This window comes from Erigeron canadensis, chromosome 3 (genome assembly GCF_010389155.1).
Source record: "Erigeron canadensis isolate Cc75 chromosome 3, C_canadensis_v1, whole genome shotgun sequence".
NCBI lineage: Eukaryota > Viridiplantae > Streptophyta > Magnoliopsida > Asterales > Asteraceae > Erigeron > Erigeron canadensis.
In genome coordinates, this window is record NC_057763.1 from 24277783 (window position 1) to 24300700 (window position 22918).

The window sequence follows — 22918 nt, forward strand, 5'->3', positions numbered from 1 at the left end:
TAAGGTACAAACACTATCTTTACTAACTATAATGCACATGATACAACTTTCTTATGCATTACATTTTCCAGTTTAACTTCAACTAAAAGTTTAAAACATATTATAAAATCATTTTAAATCTTTCATCAAAACCCTTTCTTCCCAAATACAAAAACATATCTAAATGCAATTCCTGTAAAAAAATCTTCATACTTAATAGAAGCAATCAATACATGTTCATGAGCTTCACATGTTTGTCGGTCACCATCTCATCCGGGTCTATAACATCGGAGCAAACACCACCGCCAACAACCTTTAGACCGTCGGTTAAAAGCTAAACACCTCCGTCGGTCACCACCTCATCTGGATGACTGGATTTATAACACCACCGAGAACCACATCATCTATAACACCACCGCCACCAACCTTTGTGTGCATCGAATCTATACCAGCGCCGGATATATACCAGCTCCGTTCAAATAGCACCCACCACAAAACAACACACTTACACATAGATTTAAGAAGAGAGAAAAACGTGACGTCATTGTTGCCGTCAAAACCATTGTCGGATGAATCACATCATCAATTCCTCCCTCTACTTTTTCTGATTTGTCTGAGTTTTAACTTTTTCAGTTTTCTTTTTGACATTTTTGTTTGATTTGTTGTTTTCTGGGTGAAGTAAGATGATTTTCATGAATATATTTTTTAGTGACATGATTATGCATATATTTTGTGTCTGATTTTGTAGATGAAAGGGAAATGAAAAGGGAAAGGGAAAATAGATTTGGTTTTGAAGAATACTGGTGGTAGTACAAAAATTATCTTTGAGAGTAGGAAGGTGTGAGGGACAAGCGGACAACACACGGTTTTTTTAAATGGTGGGGTGGGTTCTGATTTTCTTTTGTGTTTTCTATATGTATATTTTATGAGTACTAATCTTTACAACTTACAGTAAGTGTAATGTGATTTGCCACTTATATTATATATATATATATATATATATATCACTTATAAAACGAGACTACATTTTTAGTTTCATGATATAATTAAGTTAAATGCTTTTTTATATGTAAGATGATGATATAGATTGAGAACTTGAGGTCATTCATTGACAAAAGTTTAAGTTTTTGTGTTTGATTTTTGTTTAAAGTTTATTATTGTACTATGTATATTTATTTTGAATCTTATAGTTTTTCACATTTGTAAGGTTCGTAATATTGGATTTTATTTAGCATACATTTTACATGATACAGTGCAACATTTGATATCATTTGACAAACTATAAATACGTACTTAGCATTATGCAACCTTCTAATTAACCCGAATTTAGATTTGCAAAATAAACGACATAATGTTTTGAGTTCATGTAGATAGAGTTATATGAATTATGATTACCAGGTAAACAATAGTTAAGATGTACTCTATCATGCTATTTTTAAAATCTTCTACTACTTGATTGAATTGTAGAATATGAGGTACAACACAATACATGAAAATATGACATCCTATGAATAATTTACTTGAGTCATGCCGCAATATATGAAATGTAAAACTACGTTTAAGTTTAATAAACACTTATACATGATGTTACAATAAAACTCCTGCGGTAACGCACGAGTGTATATTTCTAGTTTCCTACTGCATAACAACATTCACTTAAAATATTATCTTCATCTAAAATGGAACATACATAATAATATCTTTCTTTTAGCATGAAGATCAAGTTATAATACAATAATTCAAGAAAGTTGATTGGGATACTACTTAATGCTCGAGAACTTATTCTTACAAGCTCCTTAAACTCGTTTCCTTTTTTAAAAGGTGAGTTTCTATCAATTAACACTTACATGTATTATATAATCATTGTTTTATTTAAAATTGCTATACATAGATAATAATCATGATCAAGTTTATAAAGTAATGTTTATCATGAAAAAAAATTATCATTTGAACAAATTTTCTATATGTTTTATATTTTATATGTTTTCTGGTTTTGATGAATATATAAACTTCTGATTAAAAAATTATACGAGTGAGTAATAATCTAATTGGATGGGGTCTAGGGAAAATACTCGTATTCGACGAGTCATCTGATGCTTAAACCCGATTTGACTGGGGATAGTGACGTACATGAGGATGTAACTCTATGCCACAATGGGGAAGGGGACGAGGATAGAAATCCATAAATCCCCAATCCCCATACTCGAACCTAGAATTACTTAAGTTTTTCCTATATGTTTAAATCATTTTAAGTTGATTTAATACTTTTTATCTCGTATCATTTATTTAACATATAAATATAAATTAGTTTATATTAAAAAGAAAAAATCGAACTACATATCATTCTACTTATCTTCTGCTACAATGACTTTATGTTATGAGTAAGTCAAAAAAAAAGTACCTGATATCCGACAGGAATACTCCATACCGGATGATGATTGGTATGAGGAAGCAATTTAATTCCCGACGAAAATAGGTCGAGAACGAAGATTACAATTGAAAATCGAGTATAAAAACTAGGATTGAGATCCTCGACAATACCCATTTCATTATCATCCCTAATGGGGTCATGAGTAATTAGGTCTTTTACTTGGGTTACACTTGTAAAATACAATAACTAGTACTTAGACCCGTCCAATGGACGGGTAGTCTCAAAATATATTAACCAAACCTAAAAAATTGAAATTCAAGGTATATTAAATAGATACGAAATAAAATTAAAATACCTAAAAATAAAACATAAAATGATTCAAATAAGGCAAAAAGTTGAATATTCTGATTGATTCGAGTAACCATTAATATGATCAATATCACAACTTAATCAATACGAAAACTAAAGAAGAAACAAATGAAAATTAACTTCATATAAGTATTGATTTCAGTTTACCTTTTGTTTTCAACTTAGTTAAATAAAAAGAGAAACAAAAAGTGTACACTATATAATTTGAAAAATACATATCAATTCATCAACAAAGACCATCTCGAACGTTTTGATTTTCTTCGGGTTGTTCCACTCCGAGATAATCCATACATGCACAACACGGAATCATAGATGATGGTTAACATGTGTTGGTTTAACATCTTCAAGATGAACTAATGTTGTCTTATTTTTTGTTGTTGAAAAAGAAGTCATAATGAACCTATAATGGACAACAAATTAAACTAAAAGAAATAATAATAACAATAACATAAGAATTTAATGTTAAATAATAATAATGATTAAAGTTCTACCCTCACAATTGCAATAATGTTAAATTATAATTTACACTTTAAACCTTTATTTTAATAATTAACATTTTAAGCTTTTATCTTTTAAAAATTTCCACCATCACAATTGCATCACCCTACACTACTTGACACCACCACCACCACCAATAGTACTATCACCGACACCACTAGACCGCCTTCCCCACCACCGCCACCGCATTGCACGGATACCATGCTCGTAAATCTTAAAAAAGGGATAGAGGGCATATGAAAATAGATGATTAATAAGGAATGGTATTAGGTTCAAGGTAGGAGATTAGGGGTGTCAAGTGTACTCCAACCCCCTCTTTTAGTTATATTATATAGATAGATGTTTATTTTCTTAAAGATAAATAGAAGAATAGAAAAAAAAATTATATAAAAAAAGTATCATGGAGATAAAAGAAAATATAATTTTAAAAGATTATGAGGTGTCAAATGTATCTTTTAACCTTCTTTTATAGAATAGATAAATGGATAGATTTTACATAAAAATTTGGTTATTCCCAAGTTCGGCCTATGTTGTTTTGAAAAGTTCGGCTTATCTCATATACTCTCAAAGTGAACCAATTTTGATTTGGATATTAGTTTCAAACTTTAGCTTCTTTTTTCTAATTAGATTTTGGTCCGTGTTAACACACGGGTTCCATAAAGTTTTTGCTTAAAAATTGTCTATATGAATCAAAGGAAAGATGGAAGTAGACATATTAAATTTCAACTACATCAATTTCATTGCATTAAAACAAACAGCTAAAAAGAAAAGTAATACTAAATTACTAATATCAGGTTTTAAAAATTCAAAGATTCAATTCTATTATGCAAAACACTAAGAATAGGTATTGAATGCACCTCCACCAATTTTAGATTTTTGATTCAAAAGTAATCATCCGCTATAAATGTTTATAATTTTAGGGATAAAGTGTGTGATGTTAGTTTAAATGTAAAGGATATATTATGTAATTTAAAGATAGAGAGTTGAACGGGGGAGATAGTAGTTTGTTTATATAGATAGTTTAGATAAAGTAGATGAAATTTTAACCCACCGTGGCGTTGCTATAAATTATGTGTAGGGTTTCAGTTGAATGTTTTTTGACTCAGACGACTTCCCCAAGTCACTCACAATATCTTCCGATCTCTTTGAATCAGGTAACCTCTTTCTTATTCTTCTTTCTTATCCTTGCTATTTGCCTCATTATTACTGTATTGTTTTTGTAAATAAATCAGGTCAAATAGTTGTAATCCTCAATTTCTACTTTACTTAATCTATACTATCAGATCTGTGTGTATATTACTACGTGTTTTTGCTCATCTCCATGTAGTTGATTAATTGTTGACAAATCATAGTTATAAATCTTAGTTTTTTGTATTTATAGTTTTGCTGATTATATATCATGTCTTATAGAAGATAATACTTGATTAGCAATGACAGTATGACACCCACATTCGACGTTGGTTCGGAAGCTGTTCTCAAGAAGCTCGTATATACCAAACTAGAAACTTTAACTTGGGTTTTCACAATTAAAGAAAAGTTTCATCATCCCTAGTTGTATGTGGCTCATGCTCTTATTGATGTTCATTTTAAAATTTTTATTGCAGATCTAAATTGATGACCAAGATTATGTGTTTTGCAATGGGTGATAGTGACAATCTGTCATCATCGTTTTCAGTGCAACTTGGTGGTACTTTTTGTATGGAGTCGGTAACAATATCCTCTTATGGCAGACCAACATGTAGAATGGTCTTTGACGGTGGTACTATCTTTAATTTTGGTGTTATATGGATAACATACATGTGTTTCATGTGGTTTATACTACTTTCATAATAACTTAAATAATCTTTCGGAGAGGGTTAGTCACTTAAACAACTTAGGTGGCGGATTTGGGAAGGTGTATAATGGATTTGGGAAGGTGTACAAACGTAAAACCTAACCAATTTATAGCTCTCCCTATACTTATTGAACCCAATGTGTTGCTCAACAATGGACATTCTTCTTCTATCTTTAATATCCCCTAATGCTGGAGTGTTCTTTATATTTCACAATACAAGGAACAAGATCTTCATCTATCAAAGATTGAGTTGGTATGCGTGGTTGACAAGGAAACTTTTGTGCAAAAATTGCACAAGAACCAACAACTCAAGCTAAACATATACTATAGATACTTAAACTTGTTGCATGATATTCCATGCATTTAAAACAATTTTTTGGTTTAGACTACCTTCATACCATGTCAATGCTCTATGGAAAATCCGATGTTAAGAGCTCGAGTCTTGGAGAAGAGTCAAGCAGTTAAGAGTTTATAATTTGGGTTTGAAATTTTAATGCTCTCTCTCTTTTGTTTATTTATATGCGCACATTGTACTTGCTAATGGGAAGATTTACAAGTATTGCAAATTTATGTGTACTTGTAAATTTATGTGTATTCAGATCTCATTTTGTTGTTTAAGTTTTTGTTTGTATGAAGATGAATCTCTTTTGTTTGACACTTTCTTAAAAAGATAATTGTAGTTTTTTGCGAGGCTATATTATTGATCATGATGTCTTTATTTTGATGTTTTAAGGTTTAATTTTCATTTGTTTCAAATTTCTCATTTTCAATGGAGTCTTTGAAAACACAATTACATTAAAATGGAGTTGTATATTGGACTTCACAATAAAAATAAAGGATTAGTTTCCTGGAATGTAACTATCTTTGACCGAATGTCTATAGTAGGAAAAAACTAAAGTTATGTGTATTGTATGTAAGCAACTTGAAAAAATGTTTGTTGTATGTAAGAAAACATACGTGGCAACCATATACAGGTGCCACTTGTCAGATTGTAATTGGTTGAAACGAAATTCTTACATACAATAAACATTATTTCAAAGTTGTTTACATACAATACACACAGCTTTAGTTATTTCCTACTATAGACATTCGTTCAAAGTTTCTTACATTCTAGGGAACTAATCCCTAAAAATAAGTCATTACCACAAAGTTGTCCAATTTTTTATGTTTATTTTCTTCTAATATAAGATGTTTGCTGTATCATTTCAGGGATTGTACAATCAGATAAACAAAACATGTAAATGTAGAAATTTTTTAGTTTTACTAGCATCTTAGAAGTCTATCATGATGTCTGAATGGGCCACTTATGTTTTAGCGTTTCTACTCGGATAGTCGGATGTGAATGGGCCGCTTTTGTTTTGATGTACTGCAATTTAATACTTACATAGGTTTCTTCCATTGGTTTATGAGCCTTTTTATGGATCGTATATCATTTGGTCAAATGGGTGAAATAAAAAGCTTTCAAATAATCGGGCTTGATTGAGTTAGCCTTGCATACATTATGATTGTACTACAAAAGGTGTAAAAAGGTTGGAGAGTCCGGGTCTGTCTGCAATTTTAACCTTATCCGACCCGTCTGACCTGCCATTTAATGTAACTATCTCTAATAGATTAATATCCAATTGATGTGACCATTAACAGTCACTAACCTGAACATTTGGGTCAAATGGTTGCTATCCTGTGCAATAACTCGAGTTTCTCATGCTACCAGTACAACTTTAGTAGCTACAGTACTATTTAAGAGGGGAACTCATTAGAGGGTCTTGGGTTTATTGTATCTATGACAAGTGGTGCTGAATGCAGTGGACGCTAATAATATTGAGATGTACTAGCAGTGTTTTCTCAAAGTTTTTAGGACCTCAATAGATGTTTTGGGGCAGCGTTGAATGGTCCTCTAAAAATTGCACTAGATACTTGGTGGATGCGGAATATATTCTTGAAGGGTTTTTTTTTTCTTCCTTTTTTCTTGAATTTGAAGTATGTTTGGCTATATCGATTAGTTAAACCTTGAAGTTACTACTTCCCATATGGTTGGTTTTCCAGGAAGGGCATTAGAAGGATTACGACTTCTGATAACCGATAAGTATGATGGCTTTGGAAATGTTCAAGATTGAGATAGCTTGAAGTGTTTTAAGTCCATATCCTGTTCCACTTTTGGAAATGGCTCGAGTGTTTTGTATAATCATAAATTTTTCTAATGTTCCCATGCTTCGAGGTATTGTCTTGAACAACCTGGGCTATGCGTCTTGGTTAAGTGTGGTCACATTCTTGTTTTTAATATGACTTGTAATATCAGAGAGCCATCTTTTGTACAGAACAAAACTCGATAGACAGGAAAAAAAAAAGAGAGAGATTGTACATTAGACAACTATGCAGCCATGTCAAGACCCATTAACTGGAGTGGCAATGATCCTCTACTGAGCCATGGTCAAGAACATAAGGCTAGGTTAATCACGCTCTGGTTACAAGGTCCTGTTCAAGTAAGGACGTGCCTTTCTCTCTGTTTCTGCTCCTTATAAACTCCCTCTCTTTTCTTTCTGGCACCCATGTGGGACGTAAAGACGGAAAACTTAAAACTGTACTAGACATGTGCCCTTTCAGATGTGGCTTATGGAAAGCAGATAAATTAAGTTTTCTTTGATCTATGATTAAGATGATGCTTTTCTAGTCTTAAACTAGTTAGATGGACCCTATATGTAACATATGGTGACATCTTCCTAGAAGAGATGTCTTATACAAATTTGCAGATGTTAACTACTAGTCGATGAAAACTCTGAATTGTATCTGCAGAGTATGATTATCTGTTTCAGTTACATTTTTAATGAATCTCATAACAGTGACTAGTTGATTTTCTATTGATATAGTTATTGTTTCATATGTTTGTTTCTTACAATAGGCAGCTCCAGTCGATGGAGGAGATACTTGGCATGATCATGAGGCAGCTCCAGTCGATGGAGGAGATACTTGGCACGATCTTGCAATGGGAACAACGCTGTAGAGAAGAGAGAGAGATCATAGAGCAGTCCGATTAAACTTCTACTGTTTTACAAATCTAACAATGAATATTCCTGTCCGTTTTCAGCTGTAATGAAAAGATGTTTACCCTTGAACATGGTAACAAGTTTTAACCAAGTATGTTTTGCAACACGATTCCATGGATTGTATCATTGTCAGTTTTGATGTAAGTTTATTATGGAAGACCCTCTTTCCACCCTATTGGCTTTAGGTAAGGGTCTCAGATCATGGTAAATATGATATAGTCTCTATTATGGTGTCTGAATGGGCAATATTTGTTTTAGCATATCTGCCATACGTGAATGCGCCGTTTTTGTTTTGGTATTTGGTTTAGCATTTTCTTAGGTTTCTTCAATAGGTTATGAGCCTGTTTATGGAATATAAATGTTGAAAATTTGACTTTTGAAGGTATTTCCTTATACATATTATTCTTAACGGGTCAAATGGGTAAAATAAAATGGAAAAATAAAATGAAAATGGGTCAAACATTCCCAACGGGACAAAAGTAGTCAACATTAGCCCATAAATGGTACAATCAAGCAGGATCGAAACCAGCCCCTTGTATGTGTTATGAGTGTCATAATTAAGTTTAAAATACACCGATGAGAAGTGTTTGTGTCAGCCAAACCCAACATGTTTGACCCATATGATTATGAACATTTACCCAACTCATTTGACCCACCCATTTTAACCATCTTTAATATCCTATTGATGTGCACTTCCGATATCTTATACTGAGATTAGAGACTCAAGGGTATCTAATATATTTTCCAAAAGGCCTGCCAGGGTCTTGGGTATCACCAAGCCACTAAAATGTGTGACTGATAACGGATTGGGAGCAGCTTACGAATTGAGATGCAATCTTCGACCTCTTCTGATGAGTCCTCATTCTCTATTGATCCAATTGAAAACTTATATTGGGGCAGGTGTTATCCTCTCTATGGATTAAGCTAGATAGTCCAGGGAGTCGAAATGTCTTGTAGGAGATATTTTGTTTTCATTTGTTAAATTCAAAGTTTGATGTTGTATGTCCTCGGTGATCAGTTAAGCTTCAAGGGCTACAATGAATTTTGGCTCTATGTATAGTTGTTTTCCAGAAATGACAATAGCGCGATGGTTTTAGAAATGGACAAGATTGATATAGGATGAGCTGCTTGTGTCGATAAGGTTTACTACTTCTGTAAATGGCTTAGAGCTTAATAGAATTAAAATGGTCCGCTGTTATTGGTCAGACCACCATGTAGCAATGCCATGGACCCATTAACTGGACTGGAAAGTGGCAAATGAGCCATGTTCAATACCATGAGAATCCAGAAGTTTATTTGACAAAAAGATATGGGTTTGTCTGTCAGACAACCATGTAGCCATGCCAAGACCCCTTAAACAGGGTTGGCAACGATCCTCTACTGAGCCATGGCCGAGACCATAAGGCTCGGTTAATCACGCTCTGGCAACATGGTCGTGGTTCATCAACCAATCAAGGATACAGAGGTACGAGCCTATAGAACAGATCCTGTTCAAGTAAGGTCGTGCTTATCTTTCTGTTTCTACCCATTATAAAACCCCTCCTTTTTCTATCTGGCACCGATGTGGGACGTAAATACAGAAGCCTTAAGACTATATCAACCATGTGCCCTTTCACATGTTGGCTTCACATATTTATTCATATCTCTATTTAAATTAATTATTACAACAGATACATTAACATATTTAGTAAAGTTGAATATCATTGTTTACGTACTTTCGACCATTGTACACTTTAAAGCCTAAAGTTTCGAAAAAGACATCTAGTATGAGTCCAAGCACTGACGGGTCATCAAATTTGCTTTAGGAAACAAAGAAAAATGAAGAAGGGAAGCAGTATGTTTACTAAACTATGCAGACGATCATATCCTTTCATAGTTTAATGGTTCAAAATACGCGACTGTCATGAGACTTCAGTCAAGTATTTTTAGGGTGTTTGATTACGCTTATGTTGAATTATATGGGTTATTTTGATGATTAGACCGTTCTAAAAAAAAGGTTGATGATTAGAGCTACTGCAGGTTTTGTCAGCATGGAGATTTTATCTTTAGGCTAGTGACTCTGTATATAATCTGGACTAGAATGAGCTCAAATTACTGGTTGATTCTTCTCTCAATCTTAAGTTTAAGATATCAAATCTTTTTTGTTTTGTACCTTAAACTAAGCAACATGTATATACAAACACAATATAACCATTAGATATAAATGCCACCAAATGCAAAACATTTTAAGTAGTTAACAGTACTAAAACATGAGCCAATCCAACGCAACTGCAAACATGGGATGAACAAGATCATAAAATGAATCAAAAAGCTACTACATCAAAATCCAAAACTTCATTTTCACTTTCCAAACACAATATCCATAACACCACGAAAAACCGGCCCTCTTTTATCCTTCAAAGCCTCTCTAACACCCTTTACATCGATATCAAACCCGGCCTCCTTCATCTTTCCAACCAACTCTTTCCCTTCATCCACATTCCCAAATTTCACAATCCCTTCAAAAACCGCAACACAAGTCTCAGCATTCGGCCTAATCCCTTTTTTTATCATCTCAAAAACCAACTTCTTCCCTTCTGAAACCAACTTCACGTCCCCCGACCCGCCCAAGGCCTTAATCAAGACGGTATACGTATACGCATTTGGCAAGACGCCAGAAGCCAGCATCCGTAGGTGAACCTTCAACGCTTGTTTCGGTTTACCCGCGGATGCATAGGCTTCAATGACGGCAGTGTGGGCCACCACGTCAGGCATGTGACCTTTATCTTTGATTTGAGAGAATAATTCAAGGGCTTCATGGGTAAGTCCTTGTTTAGACAATTCGTCGAACATCTTGACTGCATTGTCTTGGAGACCTTGTGTCCGGATTTTATGGAACACTTGTTGTAAGTTTGTCGGGTCGTCGTCATTGTTTTCTTGTCGGTATTGGGTTTTGTTAAATGGGTTGTAAGGTGGTGGAAGATTGGGTTGAGTTTGGGTCGAGTTGGGTTCGGGTTCGGGTTCGGACTCGGAATCGGAGAGGGAGAAGTTGACTAATTTGGTGTTGCGTTTTGGGGTGGTGGTTTGGTCTGAGAAGTGGCGGCGAGAAAAGATGGGTGCGGGTTGAAATGGGACGGTGATTAGTGGTGGAAGGCGGTGGCGGTGGCGGTGGCGATGGAGCAGTTTAAGGTTGGAGAAGACAAAGGAAGTGATCCTCCTAGACATACTTAAAATATTGAATTTGATTATCGTTTAATTATTATCGTTTAATTAGCATTTTAATATAATCATAAACTTATGGTTGGTTTGGTTCATGAGTACGAAATGTTGGACAGATAACTCTTTTTTAACGTAAACTAGATTTTAGAACCTAGACACGTGTTTACAATATCAGATCTTCATGCATTTAAGTCATAAAAGCTTATAATTTTGAAAATATACGGTTCCAAGTGTTATACTTATTGTAGTACAATAATCATAGGTTCGTCACTGTTATGATTAGCTGAGATATATTGATGGAATTATTTGTCATAATCATTCCACAAGACACATGGTATAATAATTTATCTATAATAGAATTTTTTGAAACCATTTATATTCATAATGTGATATTATTATGAAAGATAATTAAGAAATAAAATATAAACATACTTGTGATTATGTACTTACATTCAAGTATATATACTTGATCATGATGCGAACCCATAACACGCATAAGTTTATTTTAATATTTAATATAAACACAATTTAAACTCTAGATACATATCCCAAACATAATAACATATGACGATATACAATATCATTATCCTAAACACAATAGGATTCACAGAACATGAGACGATCACAAAACAAAACACGATTTACAACAGAGGGTTACTTGAAACCTAAATTCAAATCACTATGAACTCCTTTCAAGATTCATTATATCATTCGGTCAAAAAGGTACATAGTTTTCACCTTTTTTATATATTAGCTTTGCGTATTAATGTTTAAAGTTACAGTTGTCACTCAAATCAAGAGTCTTAATTGTTATCAAAGAATATAAAAACAATCCTAATTGTTATCTAATTATTATAAGACAAGTGATTGAAAATAAACCTATGCGTGGTATGGGCGGAATGACTACGGCAAACAATTTCATCAATATTTCTCGACTAATAATGACAGTGACAAACCTATGATTATTGTAGCACAAGTTGCAAAATATAACACTTGAAACCGTATATAATTCAAAATTATAAGATTTTATAATTTAAATATATGAAAATCTAATATTGATAATATCGTAAATCCCGTGTCCAGTATTGGACACGGGTCTAAAATCTAGTTTTTAACATAAATATAAGTTGTTAATAGTTAGTTACTCAAAGAATATTATCACGGTGGTATTATATGTGATATTATGGAGGATTTAGAAATTCTGGAGTACATCGACCTTTGGTGAATATAGAGAATGGGTCATGCAGACGGTTCACGAGAGAGGAAAAAAAAAAAAAAAAATTCTTTCTAACACTAAATGAGACGTTTGGTAGAGAGAGAATCATAAAAAATGGAAATGTAATAAAGAAAGGAAATGATAGAAAAGAGAATGAGTACTTGGAAAGAGAATATATTACAACAGAAATATATTATGAGTACTTGGAAAGAGAATATATTACAATGTTTGGTAACAACAGAGAATGAAAATAAGAGAAATATAAAAAATAAAAAATTATTATGAAAAAAATATATCAAAAATTAATTATCATGATATAAATATTTAAAATTTATAGTTAAAACTATGAGAAAAATTAAAATAAATAAGGAAACTTGATTTCATTCTCACGATTCTTCACCATTTTGGGAAGAATCGGGTGAACTTAATGGATTTAGAAGATAGTTAGGTGGATTTTAATAGGGTTTAGTGTGCCGGAATGCAACAAACTATGCTTAAAAGGTTATAGTGTGCACGAACTAACGTTTTTCTTTATTGTATGCATAAACTTAATAAAAATGTTTATATCATGCAACTTTTTGTGACCGACCAATAAAAACCTTACACGTGGCCTGTTAAAAAAAAAATACATGTGGCAGCTCATACGGGCTGCCACGTATACACATTGCATGATTTGAACATTTTTACTAAGTTTATGCATACAATGAAAAAAACTTTAGTTCATACACACTATAACTTTTTGAGTATAGTTTGTTACATTCCGGCAAACTAATCCCATTTTAATATTAGAAATATTATCATGCTCAATCAACATAGTTATTTTTGAGTTGATAATTATTTGAACTTAGAGACTTTCAAAGTGTAAAAGTCACACACTTCCTCTTTGAATAATGAATTTCAAAATTCGTAGATGCATTGATAATTGTTTGATTAATGACATCAATATTAAAAAATAGTATATTCCAAACCCTAGGTGAGGATGGGTTTAAAACCCTTTACTATTTTAATTAAACGTAAATCCACAACAATTTTCAATGACATATTTGAAGACTATTATCAAATCTTCAATATTGGGTAATTAATCAAACTTTTTTCAAAGCAAGGATTAAATGTATGCTTTGTTTACTTATTCCAGCCTATGAAAAGGCTTCCGAGTTGTATTAGAAGACATCATCTTCAGGTTTAAACACATTACAACTTATAAAATTTTCAGAGTCATAAAAACTTCACTAAAAACTTCATCTTTCGCCAATCTGATTAATTTTCCGTGGTGTTTCATTACTTTACCCAGGGATTAAATAGGCTGTTAGATTTGATGGTGGAAACTTTATCCAAGTCTTATCTACTATTTTTATCAATTTTAAACTCTTATATCACCTTCACCTATCTCACACGTATCACCTTTTTGGAGATGGTGAATTGTAAAACTAAAACACAATCTTTGTATTTTGGTTTACAATGGAATTTGAATAAAGTACACTTGTGTCCCTTTTTTTTAGAAAGTGAAACATGATAAAAACGTTCTTTAAATATCATGATTTTTTATGGTAGATACTTAAGAGATTTAACTTAAGATTAGAGACAATGAAACTTTTATCGAGTAACTCTTAACTCGTTTGAGCACATTCTTAAATTCTATCAAGCCTCGACACATAAAATGCACTGAAAATATAAAACAAAATCAAGCTTACAACAGCTATATAGGCTCGAGCTTCAGCTTTTCAAGCCTATAAAAAACTGAATTTGAAAATGATTTTGTAGGTATTCTTATGAAATGCAATTTCTCCGGAAAATGTTCCTAGGGAAATATGTTTTGTTTTTGTTTTAGGTTAAGCCCAGATATGATACATGACTGGTTAATAAAAGCAAATTTCAGAAAAACACACTGATACAGAAATAAAATTACACAACAAAACTGTCACTCAAATTATCCAGGGGCGCGCATGCGGAAAAACTTGCTCAACCCAATTTACCCATTTTACAATTTGATGCTGCAGCATTTGCATGTGCACGGTGATCCATTTTCCATTCTGACCAAAGACTGAAAGCACACGACCGGTAGCATAAGAGGCAGCTGGTAGCCTCCCGCACCCCTTTTCAACAGAGCAAACATCGTTAGCACCTCAACAACCCCCATCAACTAATAGTCTTGCTTCTTGGGACATTCAGATGCCCTGTGCCCAGACCGACCACAGTGAAAACATGGACCTGCGAAAGTTCTGTTTTCCACACATTGATTTAGTATCACCAGACTAGTAAAGAGTTTATTAAGATAACACAGCCAAATATTAACGATGGCATTTATCACGCATTCACTTAATAAATGGGTCAAATTTTCCTTAAACGTGCTGAATGTCTCTAAAGTCACACCACATTCGATTCTTGATGCATGCAAACTCCATAATAGTTTTATTCAGATATTTAGATTATTAGTTATTGTCGTAAACTACTCCTTTCATTATGAGAACTAATGCTTTAATTATATGTAAAAATTTGGAAACTTTTTGAACACTAACAGATTTATGGGTCAACCCAAGCCAGCATGCCAGTTTTGACCAACATAGAAAAAAGAATCATATCAACCAGAACACCTTTAACCAGTTACCAAACCCGTCCACCTCTATAGACAGCACATCTGTGAACTGAATACTTATGCAGTCTTCTAGGTAGAAAATTCTGCAATATATAATACCTGTCGCTATTTCCAGATGATGCAGAACGGGAAGACTGTCTATCACCACCAATCAACCAATCACTTCCACCAGTTCTCGAGCTTCCTCCGCTTGACCAACTACTCCTATCGGTTCGCGAGCCTCCACTTGACCAACTATTGCCGCCACTTCTGCCACCACCACTCCTACCACCACGCCTGAAGTTATCACCATCATTACCAGATGAAAATCTACTATTACCTCCCCAACCACCACCACGGGAACCACCTTCCCTTCTTGAACCTCCCCCACCTCGTGAGCTTCTCTCCCGGTTTGAGAACCTACCATAAAAGTCACCCGCTGGGCCATTATCTTCCAACACAGGCAACTGCACGTAATGCCCAGAATAAGAGGTGAAATAATAGATGGGTTCAATCACATTATGTGTTTATCTCCATTTGATCAAACAGGTAAACTAAAACAAAAGTAGCTAGAAAGAAAATGTGCCAGTAGTCACCAAATGGTTATTTTGTAATGGAAAGAACCTCATAAATCATTTTATTCAAAAAGTTTCTTGAACAGTAAACTCAAATCCATCCCCACACACTGACATACACATGACAAATCCATATGTGCCTCACCGTACATACCATACATGTACCTATCAATCATAGTATTACTAAAACACACCAAACCAAAAGATCCATTTGAGACCGAAAGATATCCTCCAGTACAAGTGTACAACTAATACACATTTGTCCGGAGCAGGAGGTGAACCCACAACCACTTGGTGAGGAGATACTGCTAAGCCAAAGTCATGTTGGTATGTTGTATAAAATGCAGATTATTATTGAAATAATATGGTTGTAGGAATCCCATTTGACACACTATTGAATATAGAAGGTTAAAACTTTTGAACAAAAAATTTTCTGGTCAGCCCAATCTGCCAATTTCAAACTATTGCCCAACTCACCCATTTTGACAATTCTACCAAGTATCGTGTCGCCATGAATGACGAAAAAGAAATTTTCCAAAATGCAACTAAGTTCACCTTGTTAATCTTGGTAATTGTGGTGCCAGGTGGCATCTCCTTGGTTAAAAGATTTTTGGCAATGTCTTCGGGAAGATCAAAAACAGCGCCTTGAACCTGATGGAAGATATAAATATGTTACAAAAAGAGAAGTCTAGTAAACTATATCAAGCTTAGAAATTGTTAGATGCATACCTTTTTATCTGCTATCACGTGTATTTTTCCAAGTACACCAGCAGCAGTAGCATAAACACTAGACAAGAATCCTGTGACAGTTCTAGCTGACATGTACCCTCTTGATGATTCATCAGATTCCCTTGTCATTTGTAAAGTTGTCCACCCCTGTAATGCAGAATACAATATTACACACTGAAAGCTCTCCGAAATCAAGATTCTGCTGTTTAAAGCCACAATAATCCGTTTTCAATGTTTGGATTAACAGATTGACTGTATCTAGGGGTCAATGAATCGGTTTCTGTTACCCTTCTTTTAGCCTAGCTTGAGAGAAGTTCACCCCTATTTCACAAATGTCAATGTTCCTAGAAAATCAGATATTGCACTCTCAAACATCTAATTACCCTATTATTATTACTTTTACATCTATATAGAATCTTTTACAGGCCGTTTGATGCTCATTATTCATTGACATAAAATCTATAAAACACACATCGAAATTCTTATAAAATACCTGCTCATGTGTGATAAGAGAACGGGAAGACGGAGGTTGGGAGAAACCACTCATGTGTGCAAGGGCAGCAGCAAGAGCTCGTGTACCCTGTTCATCAATCAGCTTTTGTGCAGTTGGAGTGAAGAAGTCTATAGACTCATTATGAACACCAGAAAGGGTAGCAATCACTTGCTCTGCCGATGAGCCCAATACATCTTCGACACCTGGAGGACTTATAAACTCAAAGTTGCATCCCACATCTTTCTCAAGAGATTTTACCGTTCTCCTTTGGTTGTTGGTGTACATTAAGATGGCCTTCCCTTTTTTTCCTGCACGGCCCGTTCTACCAGATCGATGAACAAAAGTCTCTGGATCATTCGGTAGTTCATAGTGGATAACCTTAAAAAAAGAAAACCATATAGCCAGTTACATTTATAAGACAATCCGATGATTAACACAGCAAACGATGAAGTCAAAAGGCTTAGAAGAGTAAAGTTGTGCATAATAACCCCGTCTCCATTGAATTTAAGTGACTTAGTTACAAACACAACGCTCTTTCAAAATGTTGGCATGATGCTAATTATGATGACTTTCTTACATTACCTTTTCCAAAGAATGTTAGAAGACTGGAGATAAATATGATACGAACCCATCCCATAATAGGCTCGCATCAAGCCATAAGTTAGACGTAGAAGTCACCCCAAAAAGCTAGCCCAAAGGAAGATTTAAGAGGCTGTAACCCAAAAAATATACTTTGGACGCCTCTTATTACCTGTTTGACCCGTTTCCTTTTAGCTTAACTTTTTGACTTGACCCTTTAGGGATAAGCCATAACCCAAAATAACCCTTCTACGGGTACATGAGACACCACTTCTAGAACATAACATCTTACTAATTTGCAGTTAACTAAGTGTTGGATTATCCAAAACAATAAGAAGACACGGCATTATAGACAAGATGGAGCTTACTAGATCAACGTTAGGTATATCAAGCCCACGAGAAGCAACATCTGTGGCAACAAGCACTGTAAACTTCCCTTGTCTAAATCCATTAAGTGTTCTTTCCCTCTGATGCTGGGAGATGTCACCATGTAATGCCTCTGAAGCAATACTACTAGTCAATGCCATGGAGACCTCGTCTGCATCCCTTTTTGTTTGAGTGAAAATGATGGTCTTCCCGCCTTTTGCGTATACCTAAAAGCATATCAACCTTCCAATTATATGATTTTTCATTTGCCTGAATAATACAACTATTATACAAGTCGATTCTCATACCGTGACTAGATCACCAAGCATTGACCTCTTTGTTGTTGAGGTGGTTGGTATAGCACATAGTGTGATACCTTCCGCTAGCTTTTCATCCTGGTCACCAACCTTTTTGATGGCAAACAAGGAAGGAAACTATATATTACACAAACTGGAATCTGGAGCCCAAAAGTTGAACAACTAAACAAGTGGAATACTTAAAATTATAACCGATACATTATGCAAAGTTTGAACTTGTGTTCTGAACATAACTATGTGATCTTGAGAGATCAAAATCAGATAATAAAAAAGTAAGAAACAGGTTTTGTATGTGCAATTTGAAAGTGGTTATGTGACTTACGATTATCAGAAACAGATTGTAATAAAACATATTGGAGATTTAACGTGCATTTTGAAAGTGGTTATGTGATTTTAAGTATCGGAATACATTCAGCTAATGCAGCTAATATGAAGCTCGCCATCCAAAATAACATATTAACTTAAACATATTGATTATCATATGCAAAATCTATTTATTTGAAATCCATATAAAAATCTCACCAAATCAATTGTCAAGGGGGTCTTCAAGTATTTCCTCGATAATTTTTTAACCCAGCCAGGCATGGTTGCTGAGAAAAGCATGCTCTGCCTTTGTGCAGGAAGTTTTTGTAAGATAGTTTCAACGTCTTCCTCAAAACCAACAGCAAGCATTTGATCAGCTTCATCGAGAACCAAGAACTGAACCTCCCCTAATTTTAGAATATTACTGTTGACCAAGTCAATGAGTCTTCCTGGGGTACCAACCACTATATCTACTCCACGGGTCAACTGATTTTTCTGTAGAGTATAAGAGACACCACCATACACACAAACAGTACGCAGATAGGGAGCAGACTCTTTGATTTCATTTTCTACTTGCTTTGCCAATTCCCTTGTAGGTGCAAGGACTAAAACTCTTGGAAGACGTCCAGCAAGCCTATAAATAGATAGAGAAATGAGGTGGAATGCCCGTTAGACAGGACAAAATGAGTGGGATGGAAAACTTGAGTAAGGTTTAAGCTGGCAAGACTGGTTTGACCTGAACCACTATTATGTGCTAGATTTTCATATATTTTAATACACGTTAGTGTGTCAAATATGGTTACAAGAATCGCTATCTTCAAATTTAGCCTATTATTTGAATAGAATGATGTGGTTATATGCATTTAGAATATACTTTTGGCGACTTTTAATCTGTTTGGCCTTTTTCCTTATAAACAAATTCTCATTAATTTTACCCACTTGAGCTGTTAGAGATAAGACATAACCCAAAGTCCGATTCATAGATAGATGAGTCAAAATGGCCACTTTTAATAAAATTATGACCATTATAAGAGCCGTCTAAGTTTCAAAAACCTTTGGGCCACGTCACTGTTTTACAGGTTTCTCATAACTACTTCATATAAATAACTCTGAAATGTCAGTGCTTTAGTAACCGCATTTTAAGTCCAATAACCAAATTAAAAATGAAGTGAAAGTATGTTGATATTTACTATGCTTGGATCTTTTACGACTACCAAGTACCAGGGGCAGTAAAAAAAGATGATTTGCAGACTTGTTGAATAGGGTACCTATTTCTGTTTTCTTCATCCTCTTCGGTGAGCTTTTTGATGATAGGAATAGCAAAGGCTAATGTCTTCCCTGTTCCTGTTTTTGCACGACCGATGATATCTCGGCCTTCTAGTGCAGGAATCAATACAGCTCTCTACATGGTCAAAGAAAAACCAACATTAACATCAAAACATAAGATAACAGGAACCTTGTATCAAAATATCCTATATATAATTCTGAAAAAAAAAAAAAAATTTCTTCTCTCTTTTAACCTCCCAACAGATTAGCAATTTAAGCATGTGTTACTACTTACTACACCCCCAACAAAAATGGATTACTTTATCTTCTAGTAAGTTTGGCAAAGAGCTTACAAGAGCTTATTTCGGCTAACAATTTGTTTAGAGCTTCTTTAAAAAATATATAACTAGCTAGAGCTTATAATATGCTAAATTATAGAAATACCATTATAAAGTTTTTAGCTTTTTTATCGGTGCGTACTTTCACGGTATTCTACATTTTTAAGCTACATCTCTAGAAAACGCGTACAAATTTCAGCTTCCAGCTACAAGCTCCCAACTAGTTTCACAAAACATGCTCTAGAGCTATAAAACATGGTCACAAGTCAAGCACCAATTATCTTTTGCAAACTTTCTTGAAACATGCTTACTTTACCACCAGAATTCACACTTTTATATATTAGCTAAGCATATTAGTCTACTTCCAAGCAAAAAACATAACTTTATTCATTATAAGTAAATGGATAAGGTTAAACCCTTAGTAAACATTATCATACTTAATTCAAAGACAATACATTTCCAACATTATAATATATATATATATAATATACCTGAATTGGAAAAAGTTTAGTAATTGATCTCAATTCAAGAGTCTCAACAAGTCTTTGAGGCAAACCCAATTTGCTAACTGCAAGTTCATCATCACTTATACTCTCATCAATTCTTGCTTCAAATTCAGACACTTCATCATCATCATTATCATACTCTGCTTCATTGTCATCATCTTCTTCTTCTTGTTCAAACACACCAAGACCCTTGAAAGCTTCTTCACTGAGGACCGAATTCCGGGCCGCAACCGCAGACGAAACGAAAGAAGACCCACCAGTTCCAACTCCTCCACCTAAGGCAGAAATGATGTTGTGAAGTCTGAGTCTTGTGGATAAGAATATGAAGTGGGGTTTATCTGAAGTGGGCTGTGGTTTGATAATTGATGATGGGGTTTTGGGGAAATTGGTGATAATTGAAGAAGAACAAGCCATGGGTGGTGCAGAGTGAGAGGATAGGGTGAGGTTTTGAGGAGAGGTTTATGGATTGTATGGTGGTTTTAGACCTCTCTACCTTTGTTGCCTGTTACTAAACCTATTCTATTTATACAACTTTTTCTTTTCTTTCTGTTTTGTCTTTGTGTTAGTACTATAGAAACGATAAACAGGGCGTTTGGTTTAGAGATTTAAATGAAATTCAATGGAAATTTTTTTAAATCTTTTTCCTATAAAAAAATATCTCAAACTTAGTTCATAAGATATTAGTAACAGCTCTTACGGTTATTACTATTAACTTTTTTGATGCCTTATAAATTATATTATGTTATGTGAAAATTCAGAGGTAAAGTTTGATTTATAAGATATTATATTTTATTCGTGTAATAAACTCTTAATGATAACACTATCATTATCATTTTTCAACTTTTAGCCCAAATGGCCCTTTAGATTAAGTGGTTGAGATGAAACATGAAACGCATACGCCTACCGTCATCACTTTGAACTTATTAGTCGTATTTTGTTGTTACGCAATTTGAAACACATTCAATTCCTTGCATTGCACCAGCATACTTCTATTCTAAAGTAAGTTAGATTATAAATAAATGCTCCATAAGTTTAACTAAAACCTTTATAATAATTACAAAAATAAATGAATGTGTTTTTAGTTGTTATGAAATATAAATACCATCTTGTATGTTTAATTTAAGGGTGTCAAATACTCATACTCAAATGACCCAATCTGGCCCAAATGGGTATGGTCATATGGGTCACTTAAATCAAGATTTGGTGGGCTATATGTATTAACTTGAACCTAAATGTTATAGTTTGATAAACGGGTTAAATATAATAAACTTTAGGTAACTTGAATAACTTATTTGTATACTGTTTAATATTTTTATATTGGATATGTGTTATTATTTACCATCGAGCTTAGGGAGGAGGGAGTGGGACTTGGGAAACCCTCTTACTGTTCCAGCATCGGGCAGTAACACCGCCGCCTGTGGTTCACCGAGTGGCGAAGTTGAAGGTTTCGAGGAGTAACACCGAAGAGAGAGAATAGGCGTAAGAGATAGTTAGGCCCCACTAACGGTCACTTTTTGATCAATTTTTGAATTTTTTTCTTTTTTAGAGTACATAGAATATTTGCAAGAGATGGTGATTGCATGTGAAAATTGGAAATTTTGGTGAACTAAGATGTCCTCCTTTACATTTATAAAATTTGTAAACTTTTACTTATATCTTGACTCGCTTATTGAAGTTTACAATTCTCCCATCATCCTGCAAAGGAAAAAGACTCTCTTTCAACTTGTTATCCTATCCTAATATTGGGTAATATGGCAAACTCGAAGCGAGTTCATTTTCTCTGAAAATAACTCATAAATGTTACTAATGGATAATTGTTTTACATAAACTAAAAACGTTAATAAGCATATGCAATTTTTAAAGAAAAGTAATATTCATATCATAACAATTGATATATTTATTAGACATGTGTTTAAATAATTTGTATATTATGTTATAAATGTTGTATAATGTCATAAATAAATCAAGTCTCTATGGTACTAGTTAATATCACTTTCATTTTAAAAAGCTAAGCCAGATACCTTAAAAATAAAGTAAAATAATTACTGGAAGTATATATAGTTATAATTCATGATGGTAGATTAATATAAATTTTAGTGTAATCAAATCTATATTATCTATATAAACAAACTACCCCTTTTAAAAATGTAACACTCTATCTTTGAAATCTTCAATTTACCCTTTTAATTTATACTACCATCACACACTTTATCCATGAAATTCCAAAAATACCTTTAAAAAAAAACCTTATGTGTGTCCCTTCCCTGAAGTTGCTCACATAGTATACCAAAATAACACACATGCGTTACTGAATTTAATAATCAATCTATAAAAAACGCTCACTCTAAAACAACAACGGCGGTTTGCA

At 33.9% G+C, this 22918-nt stretch overlaps 2 protein-coding genes, 1 long non-coding RNA gene and 1 pseudogene across 3 annotated transcripts; 1 reads left to right on the forward strand and 3 right to left on the reverse strand.

Annotated features, from left to right (window-relative positions):
* Positions 1-6168: 6168 nt before the first annotated feature.
* LOC122592384 lies at positions 6169-8265 on the forward strand. Its single transcript, XR_006322707.1, has 3 exons — positions 6169-7266; positions 7367-7531; positions 7948-8265. It is a non-coding gene; the product is annotated as an uncharacterized LOC122592384 (long non-coding RNA).
* Positions 8266-9408: 1143 nt separating this feature from the next.
* Positions 9409-9597, reverse strand: LOC122594700 (annotated as a pseudogene).
* A 693-nt stretch (positions 9598-10290) lies between these two features.
* On the reverse strand, positions 10291-11311 carry LOC122593768 (pentatricopeptide repeat-containing protein At4g38150-like). Its single transcript, XM_043766213.1, has one exon. It carries the CDS (start codon positions 11294-11296, stop codon positions 10433-10435), a length of 864 nt encoding a protein of 287 aa, XP_043622148.1. The 5' UTR covers positions 11297-11311; the 3' UTR covers positions 10291-10432.
* Positions 11312-14248: 2937 nt separating this feature from the next.
* LOC122591116 (DEAD-box ATP-dependent RNA helicase 3, chloroplastic-like) lies at positions 14249-21099 on the reverse strand. Its single transcript, XM_043763332.1, has 10 exons — positions 20536-21099; positions 19709-19842; positions 18660-19074; positions 18129-18227; positions 17823-18047; positions 16876-17253; positions 16383-16529; positions 16209-16304; positions 15199-15545; positions 14249-14725 (listed from the first exon to the last, which is right to left on the reverse strand). Exons 1-10 carry the CDS (start codon positions 20962-20964, stop codon positions 14647-14649), a joined length of 2349 nt encoding a protein of 782 aa, XP_043619267.1. The 5' UTR covers positions 20965-21099; the 3' UTR covers positions 14249-14646.
* Between the last annotated feature and the right edge of the window lie 1819 nt (positions 21100-22918).

What these genes read in the sequence shown, in the direction of transcription:
- LOC122593768 (XM_043766213.1), bottom strand. Translation starts at nt 11,296, where the DNA reads ATGTCTAGGAGGATCACTTCCTTTGTCTTCTCCAACCTTAAACTGCTC.
- LOC122591116 (XM_043763332.1), bottom strand. Translation starts at nt 20,964, where the DNA reads ATGGCTTGTTCTTCTTCAATTATCACCAATTTCCCCAAAACCCCATCA. An exon ending in GATGAAGAAAACAGAAATAG is followed by an intron (nt 19,075 to 19,708) that starts GTACCCTATTCA and finishes ATCTATTTATAG; the next exon opens with GCTTGCTGGACGTCTTCCAA. An exon ending in TCATCTGGAAATAGCGACAG is followed by an intron (nt 14,726 to 15,198) that starts GTATTATATATT and finishes TGTGGAAAACAG; the next exon opens with AACTTTCGCAGGTCCATGTT.